Source organism: Panthera leo, chromosome F2, assembly GCF_018350215.1.
Source record: "Panthera leo isolate Ple1 chromosome F2, P.leo_Ple1_pat1.1, whole genome shotgun sequence".
Lineage (NCBI taxonomy): Eukaryota > Metazoa > Chordata > Mammalia > Carnivora > Felidae > Panthera > Panthera leo.
Genome location: NC_056695.1, coordinates 41,172,099 through 41,188,958, shown reverse-complemented (window position 1 = coordinate 41,188,958; position 16,860 = coordinate 41,172,099). Strand labels below are relative to the sequence as shown.

General features: G+C 36.3%; 1 protein-coding gene across 4 annotated transcripts in view; it reads left to right on the top strand.

The window, feature by feature from the left end:
• The window catches only part of VIRMA (vir like m6A methyltransferase associated), a 58,564-nt gene that overhangs the window by 13,764 nt on the left and 27,940 nt on the right, over positions 1–16,860 (top strand). For 3 of the 4 annotated variants that reach the window (XM_042923268.1, XM_042923265.1, XM_042923267.1), the window contains exons 3-10: positions 164–265; positions 1,560–1,608; positions 3,382–3,550; positions 5,451–5,573; positions 6,135–6,407; positions 10,172–11,312; positions 14,003–14,494; positions 15,520–15,674. In XM_042923268.1, the coding sequence (XP_042779202.1) occupies positions 164–265; positions 1,560–1,608; positions 3,382–3,550; positions 5,451–5,573; positions 6,135–6,407; positions 10,172–11,312; positions 14,003–14,494; positions 15,520–15,674 (2,504 nt within the window). The remainder of the gene's footprint in view (positions 1–163; positions 266–1,559; positions 1,609–3,381; positions 3,551–5,450; positions 5,574–6,134; positions 6,408–10,171; positions 11,313–14,002; positions 14,495–15,519; positions 15,675–16,860) is intronic. The other variant, XM_042923266.1, reaches the window with a different exon arrangement.

Genomic DNA, 16,860 nt, shown 5'->3' with positions numbered 1-16,860 from the left:
AAAAATTACAGAAAATAATTACAATTAACTGTGTATTTTTATTATTTAAATCTTAAGATACAATTCTAGGATTGCTTTTAAATTTGTACTTACTTTGTCTTTTGTTTTAATTTAGGAACTGATTATTGCAAAGGCTGATGTTTCAACTTTGTTTCATTCACAGGGAGACCTCTCCGCACACATTTCAATTAGACTTATTCTTTAACAATGTAAGCAAACCAAGTGCCCCAGTTTTCGATAGGTTGGGAAGGTATGTACCTACAAGGTAATTGCACCAGAAATTTAGGAGTTAATAGGCAAAACCTTTTTATTCTTTAGATAGAAGAAAAGGATGTATCTGTTGCTGGACCCAAGAACTCGGGGTTTATTTTACCAATTAGCATTATTAAAGAAATGTCAAGCTCCTAGAAAGATGTTGAGTTTCTTTACAGAGTAAAAATTTAAATGTGTGAAACATTAGCCATCTTGTTTGCTTTTTATTGGTGTATACATTTCTTATACACACATCAAATGATTTAATAATAATCTTCTAACTTGGAAAAAATTGCTTTTTGATTTCTTTAAAAGAACTGTATAAACACTTTGGTAACTAATAATTTGTATCTTTTACATCAGACTATTTCATAATTTAAAATTCCATGGGCATATTTTGTAAAATGAGAATTTTGTTAATAGAAACCTCTATTTTGGATTATTTAATACTTGCCAGGTATTACTAAAACTAGTTGTTTTGATGTCTGCAAAATAATTGACCATTAAATGGGCTTAGTAAGAACTCATTTATAAATTTTTACTTATTTATTTTGAGAGAGAGAGAGCAAGCTGGAGCAGGTCAAAGAGAGAGGTAGAGAGAGAGAATCCCAAGCAAGTTCCCCACTGTCAGTGCAGAGCCTGATATGAGGCTCAAATTCACAAACTGTGAGATCATGACCTGAGCTGAAACCAAGAGTCAGATGTTTAACCTGCTGAACCACCTAGGTGCTCCCTAGAACTCATTTATAAAATAAAAAAAACTTAAAGGCAGGTTAAAAATGGAAAAACTTCTATCCCTGTCATGAATTAAGTTTTTTAGATTTCAGTTGTCATTTTATTGATCTTTCACTCAATATTAATTTATATTGATAATTTGGCTTTTTTTTTAAATGAAGGAAACCTAGATAATCTGAAGTAGTTAAGTTTTAATATTATGGAATGTTTTTCTTATGTCAGTACCTACTTTTAAAAATAGGTATTTTTCTCTGTTTGGTCCCATTATACATTTTAGGAAGGCTGTAATGCAATGGTTCTCTACTTAGCTGTATATTAGAATTACTGGGGGTGCTTTTTAAAAAATACTGATACCTACACTTACCCCAAACCAATTAAATCAGAATCTCTGGGGAGTTTGTTTTATACTTGATAACATTTTGGGGGAAGTAAATTAAAACTAAACTTAGTGGTTTATTAAAACAATAATCTAGTATTTGGTTTTATTAAAACATATAAATTGAGAAAGACTTCTTCATGAATAATGATGTTCAGTGTTTGAGCCTATATATTTATTCCTACTCTTTTGGCAGCCTGGAATATGATGAGAATACTTCTATCATCTTTAGACCCAACTCAAAGGTAATTGCAGAAGTCAGTTTTCATCTTGTTACTACTGTTTGTTTTCACTTTCATTGAGAGTTTTGATCTACATAAACCAGTGATGCAGAATATCGGCCTATTTGGTTCTAGTGCTGCAGGATAACATTTCTTGTCTGATTCCTCTTGCATCCAGAAGCTATTTTAAAATGGAGCAAAGACATTCTAATGTCACTGTCTACCTATAAAGCTCTTTCTTCCTCTAATTTTAGTGTGAGTCAGGAAGAGGCCAGCATTTGTGCTTGCCCTTCTTTCATTTAGGTGAGCAAGTTCAGAAGATGACAGGAAAGTAAATTGTTACTAGACACCACTGTGCCTTAGGTTTCTTAACAAATGTATTTTATATTCCTTTCGTATCAAAAGTATGTCTTTTTTCTTGATATAACAAATGCCATTCTTTTTTTTAAATTTATTTTTATTTAAAAAAATTTTTTTTAACGTTTATTTATTTTTGAGACAGAGAGAGACAGAGCATGAACGGGGGAGGATCAGAGAGAGGGAGATACAGAATCTGAAACAGGCTCCAGGCTCTGAGCTGTCAGCACAGAGCCCGACGCGGGGCTTGAACTCACGGCCCGTGAGATCATGACCTGAGCCGAAGTCGGCTGCTTAACCGACTGAGCTACCCAGGCGCCCCTAACAAATGCCATTCTATAAGCATCTAGAAAAGCTAAATCATGGGTGATCTGAAATGCAAAAAAAACTGTCCTAGTATGGGGCTACTTACTTAGGCCGTTTGTTTTTTCTTGGTGGGGAGGTGGGTATTTAATCCTCTATTTGCTGTTTAGATTAAGTTATCTTCCTGATCTCTTTATTTGTCTTCCAGTGGGGCTTCTGTTTAGAATCTGTCAATTCCTGGGCATAGTCTTTGAGCCGTTCTTTTGGTCCCCAGTTTCCCTTTACTGGAGTTTGCTAGAGTTCGCAAGGAGAATAATAATTTCATTCTTCCTTATCGTGCCTCCAGAATGGGCCCCATTACTACTTCTTACTTTATCTTTACTCAACATGGTAGAATGGAAAGAACTCAGAAGTCAGGGGCTTTGGTTTCTGGTTCAGGTTCTTCTACTGACACTCTGATTTTCTTATATATTTGTACTCATTCTGGCTACCTCTCATAGTATTGTGGAAATATGGCAATTAATGTAGATAAGCATTGAAAAAAAGTTTTTTTTTATTTTATAAGAAAATATTGAGGTTTAATTGCATTGATAAAGTCTTTGATCTTTTTAGGAGAAAGTTTCTTTGCAAAAACAATTTGTTTAATGCTTCTGGTTACCCTTACTTTTTAAGTACAACATGGGCACATTAAGTATACTTGCATGTATGAGTTGGGCATATAAAAAGAATGCTGTACAATTTTACGGATTAGAATTCTTGAGACTGGGCATAATTTGTGCTTTTGTGCACCTCCATGACCTCTATAACTATTGGAGTTTAATTTATTAATTGGCAGTAACTCTCACTTAATTTCATTCTCATTTCCCTTCTCTTGACTGGGAATCTGGTTATGCATTTTGAACAGAGTTGATGTAAAGTATCAGACAGGAGAGATGTAGTCTTGAGACAAATTTAGGTATGACAATTCTGGAGAGCCATATAAAAGCTATGCCTCTGGATGTATTTCCATCAATATTGACCTTTGCACTTTCAGCATACTTTTAAAGACTTTAGTTTAACCATAGAGTAATTTGATATCAGTTTACTTTTGGCATATTAAAAGATTAACCTGGAAGATATTTTCCCCCAACAAATTAGGTGAATACTGATGGTTTGGTGCTAAGAGGCTGGTATAATTGTCTGACACTGGCAATATATGGATCAGTGGATAGAGTGATAAGTCATGACAGAGACTCTCCACCACCTCCACCTCCACCTCCACCTCCTCCCCAGCCACAGCCAAGTTTGAAAAGGAATCCAAAACATGGTGAGAATTTTAAATTTGTCTTTGTCAGTGACACTATGTTCATTATAATAGGAAAAGGTAATCGAAGTAGCTCTTTGAAACTTTGAAGAGCTTTTGAAACTTCCTTAAAACTTGAGAAGATATCTTTGTCAGTCTCACAATTCTTTCCTATAAAAGAGTTTATTTTTATGTTGAAGTGGTTACATTTTCTTCCTCTAGTTTCCTAGATACTTTTTTAATTGACCTGAGGGTTTTTTTTTTAATATGTAAGTGAAATGTATTCCAGTGTTTATTCATGGTTTAATATCAAAATTATCTCCAAAGGAATTGAGGAATAGGCAATAAGTTTGGTATATATGGTTAGAATACTCATGTTAATGGTATTTTTTTTCAGGAGTGCATTTCAGATTTGGTTAGATGTCTAAATGCAGATTCCCCCCCCCCCCCCATTTTTGAGAACCTTTTGCTCATTAAGTGGAGACAAGAAAAATAAGAATTCCATTAAACTTTAGTGACTCTCCTTCTATAAGGCAGGTAGTTGGACTCCTCTTTCAGAGGGTCTCATCTCCTTATTCCAGTATTATTACTGTAAGCTGTTGAAATATGGAGATTCAGGAATACATTTTCAAGTTATAATTGAGGTCACTAGGAAAAATCTTTTGCTTTACAATGAGCATTTTATGAGTAAATAAAATGACCTTCTCTTAAACATCATCTAATAGTGTCGTGTGAGCTCTTTGTCTTTGATGGTCACACACCATATTTTCATGTCTTTTCTTAAATCTTACCTATTAAGTGCGGTTAATCTTTCACTTTTTCTTTTAATCCTTTAGTTTTCTGTGCTCATTTGTCTTTTTTACCAGACTCTGAGCTCCTTGTGGGCTGAGAGTATATTTTACTTATATTTTGTGTTTCTAGTTTTATCACAGTGCCTAGTGTATATAGTGGCTACTCAAAATTTTTGTTTAATTTACTGAATTGTTTTAAAATTGGCATTTGTGCTCATCCATTTATTTATATGGATGTATGTGTTTTTAATTTTTAATTTTGAAATAATTATAGATCCATAAGAGGTTGCAAAGAAATGTATGAGGAAGTCCTGTGCACTCTTTCCCCAGGCTCCCTCACTGTTAACATCTTTTACAACTGTAGAACAATATCAAAACAAAATTGGCATTGGTACAATCTGTAAAGCTTCATTCAAATTTCACCAGTCATATGTACACTTTGTGTGTGTGCCTGTATGTGTGTGTAGTTGTATGCAGTTTTATTCATGTATAGCCTTTCATAACCACTACTACAATCAAAATACTTGATTGTACCATCACAAGATTGCCTGGTGTTATTTTTTAATAACTACACCCGTTCTACCCATCTCAAACCTTTGGCAACCACCAATCTGTTCTCCATTTCTGTAATTATATTATTTCATGAGTATTGCATAAATGGAATCCTGTAGTAGGTATCTTTTTGAGATGGCCTTTTTCCAATCAGCATAATTTCTTTGAAGTTCATCCACTGTTGTGTGTATCAATAGTTCATTCTTTTTTATTGCTCAGTAGTATTACATAGTATGGATATATCATAGTTTATTTATCCAATCATTGAAGGACACTTAGATGTTTTCCAGTTTTTTGACTTTTGCAAATAAAGCTGTTATGAACATTTGTGTACATCTTCCTGAGGAAGATAAGTCTTCATTTCTCTGGGATAATGCCCAAGAGTATATTTTGGTATGTGGGAAGTCAGAAATTCTAATGTTTGTAATATAAATTAATTTGTAAAATTTGTTAGCTGTTAGGAAGGAAAAGTTTAACAATAAATTCTGAAGATGAAAGACTCAGCTGATAACAGCATTTTTGTCATGCATTCATTTCACTTTAATAATTTGAAAGTTCTTTTTCTGTCTTTAATAAAAAAGCTGATGGGGAGAAAGAAGATCAGTTTAATGGAAGCCCTCCAAGACCACAACCTAGGGGACCAAGAACTCCTCCAGGACCACCTCCACCTGATGATGATGAGGATGATCCCATACCTTTGCCAGGTGTGAACAAAATCAGTGCTAGTTTTTCATCCCCTGATTAATGTTATAGTGCTTTTTGATTAAAGGAAAAATTAGATATCGTTAATCAAATCTTGATGAATGCCCCTCACACTTTATCCTATGCGATATTTCCTTGTGTTTTCTTTTGGCAAATGAACTTGTTTAAAAAAAAAAGAAAAATCAGTTAATTCATTTGAAGCTGTACCGGCATTGCTTTGAAAATAATTTACTGTAGTGGTGTATACAGAAGAATACCAGTTAAAAATAAGCAGTATGTATTGGAAGAAGTAAACAACCTGTGTACTTAATAGCTATAAAGAAAAGGATTAGTTTGCGGTGTTAGAACATAAAATAGTATACTTTATTAATTCTTACTGTGTAAAATTGTGCAACATATACTCTTAATATTTTTAAAAGCAAGTAGTTTAACCACTTTTTTTTTAAAGGGTATTTATGAGCTAAATCATCCAAAATGTCATTAACTAGTTGCAGTATCCAGTATGCTGCCTTATGTTATTTAAACCATTAAAATAATCTGTGCCTTAAATCTCAATTTTTCAGTATCTGGTGATAAGGAAGAGGATGCTTCTCACAGAGAAGATTACTTTGAACCCATTTCTCCTGATCGGAATTCTGTTCCCCAAGAAGGGCAATATTCTGATGAAGGAGAAGTAGAAGAGGAACAGCAAGAAGAAGGAGAAGATGATGAAGATGATGTGGACGTAGAGGAAGAAGAGGATGAGGATGAGGATGATCGCCATACAGTAGACAGTATCCCCGAGGAGGAAGAGGAAGATGAAGAGGAAGAAGGTGAAGAGGATGAAGAAGGTGAAGGTAGGTTATGTTTGTTAGGACGTTTTGGTTTTAAGTACTAGGAACTGACTTGCTGTAGCTCTCAGCAATCCAAGAGAATTCATAGCAAAGATAAATGACTTTCAAGAAACTCAAGGGATAGACTCTAGCTGCACCTCAAGACTTGACTAGAACGGGGATTTCCATTTTTTGTTTGCTTTATGTTTCTGCTTTATTTTCTGTCAGCCAACTGTTGTTTCTCTGCCCACCCCACAGGTTTAATCTCCTTTTTTTGTTTTTAAGTTTATTTATTTTGAGAGAGAGAGAGAGAGAGAGAGAGAGCAGGGGAGGGGCAGAGAGAGAGGGGAGAGAGAGAATCCCAAGCAGGCTCTATACTGCTAGTGCAGAGCCTGACACGGGGCTCAAACCCAGAACTGTGCTGAAATCAAGAGTCGGGTGCTTGGGGCACCTGGGTGGCTCAGTCAGTAAAGGGTCCGACTTTGGCTCAGGTCACGATCTCACGGTTTGTGAGTTCGAGCCTCGTGTCGGGCTCTGTGCTGACAGCTCAGAGCCTGGAGCCTGCTTCAGATTCTGTGTCTCCCTGTCTCTCTGCCCGTTCCCTGTTCACGCTCTGTCTCTCTATCTCTCAAAAATAAATAAACACTAAAAAAAAGAAAAAAAGAGTTGGCACTTAACTGACTGAGCCACCCAGGCACCCCAGGTTTAATCTCTTTTTAACCAACGAGCCTACACTACCTGTGCTATCTCCGTCTTGTTTGCATTTTTCTGGGAGATTGTTTGGCTTGCTCCAATATCATTTGTCCCTTGGTACCATCAGCTTTGGCCAGGAAGCAAGATCATGTAGGAAATACATGAGTAGAGATTTGGTAGGCTGTTTTCAGAAAGGAATGGTGTAAACTGGGTGGAATTCCTAAAGATGCCTGCCACCTAGATACTTTAGCAAATGCTACATTTTTAGTAATTCAGGGGGAAAAAAATCTCAACTATACAGGGATGTATGACAGCATGATGTAGTCCTTTCATTAGGCTTTATTTTTCCTTTGAAAGCAAAAAGTGAGAGCGACTCAAGCTAATTGACTCTTAAGTTGTCTAAGAAACGGCATGTAATGTTAAAGCATTTATGTAAAATAACATAAACTGCCTTGTTTTTTTCTAAAATAGGGTGAGGATTATTCTCCATGAGAATGAGGGTCATTTTGGTATCACAGGTGCCCTTTTACAGAATACAAATAATTACGTTATTGAGTGATACTTTTGTATCTTCCCCCATTCCCAGATTAGCAAATAATATTTTTTATGTTTATTGTATTTGGCAAATAGTAGTTAGATTTCAGGCAGGCTGTTTTCTTAATCATTTTTGTAGAGAAGGTGAGAGAAAGAGGCTGGTTATTTTGGTTTTTAATAGAAGATATCTGGCTTATCCCAGAGTCGGGCCTCTGTAGGCCCTTATCTTTTCAAATAATGATGAGTATATATGGCTAAAGCAAACTTGTTTTGAACAAAAGGATGTCTACAGATGGCTGATGCTGGAAGAATACTCTAGAAACATTTCCTTTTCTTATGTAGGCAATTATTTCAGTTTTCCCACAACCAGGCAATAGCAGTGTTAAAAAGTAAAACCAAGTTTTGTCTCTAACCTTGTTTTATTTGAAATACAGGAAAAAGTTGCACATGTATAATGATAAGAAAGCTTTGTTTTGGTCCAACTGAGCATTTTAAGTGAATAAATTTTCTTTAAAAATAAAATACAGACCTAGGAGGGGTGCCTGGGTGGCTTAGTCTGGCTCTGTGCTGACAGTGCAGAGCTTGCTTAGGATTCTCTCTCTCTCTCTCTTTCTTTCTCTTTCTGCCCCTCCCCTGCACACACGTGCATGTGCGCTCTCTTGCTCTCTCTCTCTCTCTGTCAAGAATAAATAAATAACTTTTTTGAAAAATTTAAAAAATACAGGTCTGTGTGGCAGGTAAATGAAGAGAAATAAAAATTCAGGAATATGATACTCAACCATCAAAAAGAATGAAATCTTTCATTCTTTTGATGAAAAGAATGGGGGGCGCCTGGGTGGCTCAGTGTGTTGAGCGTCCCACTTTGGCTCAGGTCATGATCTCGTGGTTCTTGATTTGGAGCCCCGAGTTGGGATCTGTGCTGACAGCTCAGAGCCTGGAGCCTGCTTCAGATTCTGTATCTCCCTTTCTCTGCCCCTCATTTGCCCGTGCTCTGTCTCTTTCTCAAAAATAAACAAAAAAAACGAAATCTTGCCATTTACAATGACATGGATGGAGCTAGAATGTATCATGCTAAGCGAAATAAGTCAATCAGAGAAAGACAAATACCTTATGATTTCACTCATATGTAGAATTTAAGAAACAAAACAGATGAATAAATGGGAAGGGGAGGAAAAAAGAGAAAGAAAAGAGGGAAACAAACCATAAGAGACTCTATTTTCTTTTTTTAAGTTTATTTTTGAGAGAGAAAGTGCATGCATGCATGCAGATGGGTGGGGGAGGGGCAGAGAGAGGGGATCTGAAATGGGCTCTGTGCTGTCAGCTGTGAGCCTGATAGGGGGCTTGAACCCATGAACTGTGACATCATGACATGAGCTTAAGTCGGTTGTTCAACCAACTGAGCCACCCAGGCACCCTGCATAAGAGACTCTTAATGATAAGAGAACAAAGCGTGGGTTGGCAGAGGGAGGTGAGTGGGAGATGGGCCAGGTGGGTGTTGGGGGTACTAAGGAGGGCACTTGTTGTGATGAGCACTGGATAGTGTATGAATCACTGAATTCTCCTGAAACCAATATTGCACTGTATGTTAACTAAAATCTAAAAAAAAATTGGGGAATATGAAATTAATGTTAAAAAAGAACTTAAAATGCTTTCACTGAAAAATTTGGTTTAGCTTTGTGATTATGGTGTTACAGTTAAATTTAATAATCTTTGCCTGTCAGTTTTTCCCCCATCTTAAAAATACTCTTAAGAGGGCAAGGTTGGGGCGCCTGGGTGGCTTAGTTGGTTGAGCATCCGGCTTCGGCTCAGGTCATGATCCCACAGTTTGTGAGTTCGAGCCCCACATCGGGCTCTGTGCTGACAGCTTAAAGCCTAGAGCTTGCTTCGAATTCTGTGTCTCCCTCTCTCTTTCTCTGCTCCTCTCCCGCTCATGCTCTGTCTCTCTCTCTCTCCTTCAAAAATAAATAAAAACATTAAAAAAAAATTTTTTTTTTAAAAGAGGGCAAGGTTAACCTCTTCCTTCTTGAGAGAGGTGTTTTTTATTCCTTTAAGACATTTTTAAAAATTTATTTATTTGAGAGAGAGAGAGAGAGAGAGAGCATGAACTCATGCACAAGGTGGAGAAGGGCAGAGAGAGGGAGAGAGCAAAAATCCCAAGCAGACTCTGCACTTGTCAGTGCGTAACCCAGCGTGGGGCTTGAACTCATGAACTGTGAGATACGACCTGAACCAAAACCAAGAGTCTGTCACTTAACCCACTGAGCCACCCAGGCACCCCAAGACATTTCTAATTTTATTTCTGTGAAAAGAAGATATCCATAGAAGAGTCAGTTGTAAAGTTGAACAGATAGAAGACTTTGCTTATGAAGTTTCTTATTAATTATTCTACTAGAAATTATAAAATGTTGGTAATTGTTGATAAGATGTTGGAACAGGAGTTAATTTTATTGAAGAAATCATTCTAATTTTTTGCCATAGTACTAAATAAAGTATTTTTCTTATTAACTAGATTTTTTTGCATTAAACAACAGTAATATTTAAATATTCAAACTGATTTTCAGGGGATGATGGTTATGAACAAATTTCCAGTGATGAAGATGGAATTGCTGACTTGGAACGTGAAACATTTAAGTATCCAAACTTTGATGTTGAATACACTGCTGAAGACTTAGCTTCAGTTCCTCCTATGACATATGATCCATATGATAGGGAACTTGTACCACTCTTATACTTCAGCTGTCCATACAAGACTACTTTTGAAATTGAAATCAGTAGGATGAAGGATCAAGGTCCAGATAAAGAAAATTCAGGGGCAGTAGAAGCCTCAGTGAAGTTAACTGAACTGTTAGATTTGTATCGGGAAGATAGAGGTGCAAAGTGGGTAACAGCTTTAGAAGAAATTCCAAGTTTAATAATAAAAGGATTAAGTTATTTGCAGTTGAAAAACACAAAACAAGACTCTCTTGACCAGTTGGTAGACTGGACCATGCAAGCTTTAAATTTACAAGTAGCTCTTCGCCAACCCATTGCCTTAAATGTCCGACAACTCAAAGCTGGGACCAAATTAGTGTCCTCACTAGCAGAATGTGGGGCTCAAGGAGTCATGGGACTGCTACAAGCAGGAGTAATCAATGGATTATTTGAGCTCCTGTTTGCTGATCATGTGTCATCTTCTCTTAAGTTAAATGCTTTTAAAGCTTTGGACAGTGTCATTAGTATGACAGAAGGAATGGAAGCTTTTTTAAGAGGTAGGCAGAATGAAAAAAGTGGCTATCAAAAACTTTTGGAGCTCATACTTTTAGATCAGACTGTGAGAGTTGTCACTGCTGGTTCCGCTATTCTTCAGAAGTGCCATTTCTATGAAATCTTGTCAGAGATTAAAAGACTTGGTGACCATTTAGCAGAGAAGACTTCATCTGTTCCTAACCACGGTGAACCTGATCATGACACAGATGCAGGACTTGAGAGAACAAACCCAGAATATGAAAATGAGGTAGAGGCTTCAATGGACATGGATCTTTTGGAATCCTCAAATATAAGTGAAGGGGAAATAGAAAAGCTTATTAACCTCCTGGAAGAAGTTTTCCATTTAATGGAAACTGCACCTCATACAATGATCCAGCCTCCTGTTAAGTCTTTCCCAACGATGGCACGTATTACTGGACCTCCAGAAAGGGATGACCCATACCCTGTTCTCTTTAGGTAAGACATTTTCAGTTTGGGAAAATACGTTTCACAAATCACTACAGGCAATTTTGTGTGATTGATTTTGGTTTTTCAAATCTGTCTGTAGGCAGTGCATATCTGTGTAAGAATACTCTATTTCAAAAGAGTGGTGAAACTGAGAAGTATGCTACAGTGGGAGAGCTGCATTTTATTAGTACTTAAACTAGTAATAGTCATTTAAGTTAAAGATAGTGATAGTTAACAACAGTGCTTACATAAGCATGTCTATGAGCAAGAATAAATGAGAAACTGTAGAGTTGCTTTTGGGAAGGTGGTACAAGAAGATGGCCCAGGAAGGAGAGAACTTTTCTGTGTGAACCTCTTTGTACTTTATCATTTTAATACGTTGCAAGTTAAAGTTACATTTTACTAACTTAATTTTACAGACCTGGTTAAATGCTCACAGATTGAACCAGCCAGGTGCCCCTATCTAACTCTTTTTGTTGATAGAGTTTTGACATTATTGGGATCAGCACCCACAGTAGATTTTTAAATTTTGTTTTAATTTTTGATAATTTATTTTTTGGCATTTTGCTTGTAAATAATTTTGTAGCTAACGAGAAAATGGCATTTTAATTGTTATTCCTTATTTCGGTGATTAATTTTTCATTTGATTTAGGGCATACTGCATTAACAGAAAATGAGATGCTTAACCATTCTAAAATCTGTACATACCCATTCCTGTTTTTCGCTGAAACTATTAGATCTTGCCTTAGTTTGAGTTCTTACGGTAATAAAAGATGATAATGCTAGAGCAAGGTCTGGTAAGAGATGAGGTCAAGAGTACAAGTGTAGAGGTTTGGCTTTGAACAGGAGAAAGGAAATCTTATGTGTACAAATATAGATACATTTATAACATGGAGACAGTAAAAGAGCAAAGACACTTCACACTGACCCCTTTAGTTTTAATAAGAAAGGAGGTGAAGTCATGCACTGAGGATACCTGAGGGTAGTGACTTTAAGGAAGGGAGTGATGCTCTTAGTTACTGAGGGGAAACCAATAATTCAAGGCTTATTAAGTATTGTTTTCTCCTCTGTAACTGGAGAAGGTACATTTAGATATCAGACTTGAAATATAGGGCCTTGAATGCTGTGCTAAGGAATTTGGATTTTTTTTAGAATGTGGGAAACTCTTCACTGTTTCAGAGTAGTAGATCTGATCTGATCAAAATAGCATTCTAAGATCTTATGTTGTTAAGATATATTGCAATGGAAAAGAAATTGGAGTTAAGGAAGTAGATGAGCCAGTCTAGATTGTACTTTAAGTACTTACCAAATATAGTAGCACTTACAGGGAATGGAAAGACAAATATTGTGCTAATAGCAAGAGGGTTTTGAAAGAGCAGTTACTAGGACTTGGTGACTGGACCTAATAGCTAAGAGAAAGTGAGAAGGAGCCAAAGGTGTTTTGAGGTTTCTAGCTAGGGTACCTACTAGAACTGGGATTTTATTGATAGAACCTGGTAAATTAGGAGGGGCAATGAATTTTGAAAGGAGAAATAATTGCATTTTGGAGAGATTAGTTTGAAGTAATGCTTTCCTTCCAGAAAGAAAGCAGGTGTTCCCTGTAAACCATGTTGTTTGCGTAAACATTTTAGGCAAAGTGAGCATTCTTACCAATTGGGGGATGCAACCCTCCCCCTCCTCAAATCCGGGTTCCCAGATGCCAGCCAAGGACCAGCCTCAAAGAAGGCATTTCTAAGAGTAAGCAGTCTGAGGCCTGCAGTATTAACGGTTTCTGAACACTCCACAAAGTAGTTAAAAGATGCTCTTAGAGTATAGTGGTTCTGGGATTTTATCTTCTTGAGGATTCTGTTTGCTTTTGTAGTCAAGAAGTTACTGGGGGGTGTTTGTTATCCTGAAGTAGAAGCCTGCGTTAAAGGAGTAATATGAGGAAGCAATTGTATACTGTATGATTCCAAATACATGACATTCTGAAAAAGGCAAAACTATGTGGAGACAGTAAACAGATCAGCGATTGCCAGGGGTTGGAGGGAGGGAAATGGATAAATACATGGAGCACAGTATTTTTAGGACAACGCAGTAGCATTTGTGTCTATTTTGGGGTGTTGAGTAAGTTCATGCTTTTTTCTACTAAAAGTATGTATGCTAAAAAATGGTTCTTAGATTTGATAAAAGTGCTATATGATAGTATTAACTATTCAAATACTAAACATTGATAATTTTAATTTATTTACTCTAGTAGAAAGTACTAATTCAGATATACTACCTATAGTAAATCTGAATAAACTACATATTTTTTGTAGTACATGTATTATATTTTTCCTAGATACACTTAATTCAGATACACTGGTATATACCATGAGTAGAGGAAGACCATGGTGAAAAAGAAATATTTGACAAGTGGCCTGGAAAGAACATCCAGAATTTAAAGTCAAGGTTGATTCTGGAAAGAGAAAACTTGTCCACAGTTATTTGTTGAACGTCCATTGAATGTTAGCTAGAAAAAAGCCTCACGCAATTTCACTTTTACTTGACCCAGTGGAGAGAAGACTTGCTGCTTGCATTATGTTCTTAAAGTAGTATATTGCTGAGGGTAAAGATTGTGGCCATTAACTTTTTTACCTCTCTCCTATCTAACGAATATTGAGTAAATGAAGAATGTTTTGCACTGACTTCACACGTATCAATTAATTTTTCTACAGGTATCTTCATAGTCATCACTTCTTGGAGTTAGTTACCTTGCTTCTGTCAATTCCAGTAACAAGTGCCCACCCTGGTGTGCTGCAAGCCACAAAAGATGTTTTAAAGTTTCTTGCACAGTCACAAAAGGGTCTTCTTTTTTTTATGTCGGAATATGAAGCAACAAATTTGTTGATCCGAGCTCTGTGTCACCTTTATGATCAAGATGAAGAGGAGGGTCTTCAGTCTGATGGTGTCATTGATGATGCGTTTGCCTTGTGGCTACAGGACTCAACACAGACATTGCAGTGTATTACAGAGCTCTTCAGCCATTTTCAGCGTTGCACAGCCAGTGAAGAAACTGACCATTCAGATCTCTTGGGAACCCTTCACAATCTTTATTTGATTACTTTTAACCCTGTGGGAAGATCAGCTGTTGGTCATGTTTTCAGTCTTGAGAAAAATCTCCAAAGTCTTATTACTCTAATGGAGTACTATTCCAAAGAAGCCTTAGGGTAATTTTCTTTTTACTTGTTAAATTTTTTATTATTCAGGAACACTGTGTCAGTAAAGGGCTAGTTTCTTAAAAGTAGGTGTTGCATTTGAAAGTAAAAACTGTAATTATTTTTTGACATAATACATAATTTGTTAATTAAGGATTGGTATGACAGAAATCTCTAAAATACAAGATGGCTATAAAGCAACGAAATGGATCTTTTTGCAGCTTCTTCCACTTTCCCCTTGGTGTTGACAAGACTGCAACTGTAGTACCCTTGCTAATTTGTGTGTAGAGTAATCCTAAGGCACCAAAATATATACTTGCAGAGTAATGAGGACTATCTTGCTGTCTTGAATTTTCCCTCACCTTTACACTGTGGTGCTCTGGTTTCAGAAGTACTTTGACTAAATGGATGTGGGGGATTTTAGAATGATACTAGTTTTCAAGAGCTGCCCTGGAGGGCAGAGGATTTTAGTGTCTGAGGAGGTAAACATGCTCTTCCTGGCTCATGTCATACAGAGCAGTGACATCCAGGTAGCTGGCCTCACAACAGGGTCTTGCTATGACTCCTTGAGTGATAGGTCTTTTGGCGGGGGGGGGGGGGGCTATGAAAGGCAAACACCATTGGCTTCCATGCCTAGCTCTACCTCAGCAGTTTCACAGTAGAAGACTGAGTGATGATGGCAGTAGATTGATTGTTCCTACTTATCTGGAGTGGACAAACGTTTTAAAGGAGACCATTGAAGTAGACTTCTGGATCTTTTATTGTTAATATTTCATTGTTCTTCCAATCTTATTTCTTAATAGAATTTCACTTTCTATTGTGATACATGTTCTTTGTTTATATACTTTTAAGTAGTGCTTTCAGGTGAATTGGAGGTGAATGTTAAAATCTGGTTTCATGTCTTCAGGAAGTTAGTTATGTTTCATTGTAAAATTCCCTGGTCTCTTTAAAACCAAATAGAAAAAAAAAAGTGTTTAAAATTGTTCCTGGAAGAATTGTTTTCATACCAAAAACTTTAAAACCTTATTTTGTTTCAGTGATTCCAAGTCTAAGAAGTCAGTAGCTTATAATTATGCATGCATACTTATTTTGGTGGTGGTTCAGTCTTCCAGTGATGTCCAAATGCTAGAACAGCATGCAGCATCTCTCTTGAAGCTTTGTAAAGCAGATGAAAATAATGCTAAATTACAAGGTATGGTACTTGAAGTTGTTTAAGCATTTATGATATGTGAAGGGAAAAGTCTTTGAATATCTGTAATTAGTACTTTATCATGTTTTGATAATATACATAGTAATACGCTGTTATTGCCTCAGGGTACCCTATATGAAAGTGTTTTATATGGTGTTCTTAAAAAAATTTTTAGGAAGTTGTTGCAAGTACCTTTTCCTGGAAAATCATGGTAATTGGTGGTTGGTTGAAGTTACTAATCAAAATGGAAGAAGTAGCTTAAAGGTGAATTCAAAAGTTGAGTTTTGTGTATAGTTTGCATATGTGTGTGTTTTTCTATATATATCTCTAAGTATAACACTATTCTAAGTACAACTTAGAAATCTATTTGTCATTAACACATTGTGCTATCTTTAACAGTGAAAGATAGTGAATATGAACGTTCTTTTCTTTTTTTAATAATTTTTTTTAAAGTTTATTTATTTATTTTGAGAGACAGAGAACATGAGCAGGGGTGGGGCAGAGAAAGAATCCCAAGCAGGCTCCGCACTGTCAGTGCAGAGCCCAGTGCAGGGTTCAAACCCGCAAACAGCGAGATCATGACCTGAGCCAAAATCAAGAGTCAGATGCTTAACCGACTGAGCCACCCAGGCACCCCGAGCATTATTTTCTAAAATATTTAAATGTATGTTGAGTGAAGTTTATGGCAAAGCTTATATGGGCAGTCCTGAAAAATCAAAGGTATTTAATCACAGTTTTTTATTATTTTGCTTTGATTTTTGGCTTTCTGACCTTACCAAATAGAAAATTTGAAAACATTGAGTAAATGCTATAAATAGCATGTGGCCTTTTTTCTTTTTAATCTTAAATTTTATGTGTGGTACTACCAGTAAAAGTTGGGTAGTAAATTCAGCTTCCCGTCTAGGAAATAGGTTTTTTCCCTGTAGTGTGCCTATATAAAAGGAGGTCACACAACATCTTCAAAGGTATTATTGCTTTACTACTTATTCTGGGTGATGGGTACACATATATGTTTTATTATTCCTTATATTTTTCATTGGGACAGTATATTCTGTATATATTGAAAGAGTTAATTTAAAAACACATAGGAAAAATACTCATGTGCATGGTTGTAATCCTCATGGAGGAGTGTGTAGAACCAAGGAGAGACATGACTATTTTGTTTCCTTTAGTTTTTCCTACAAAGTGT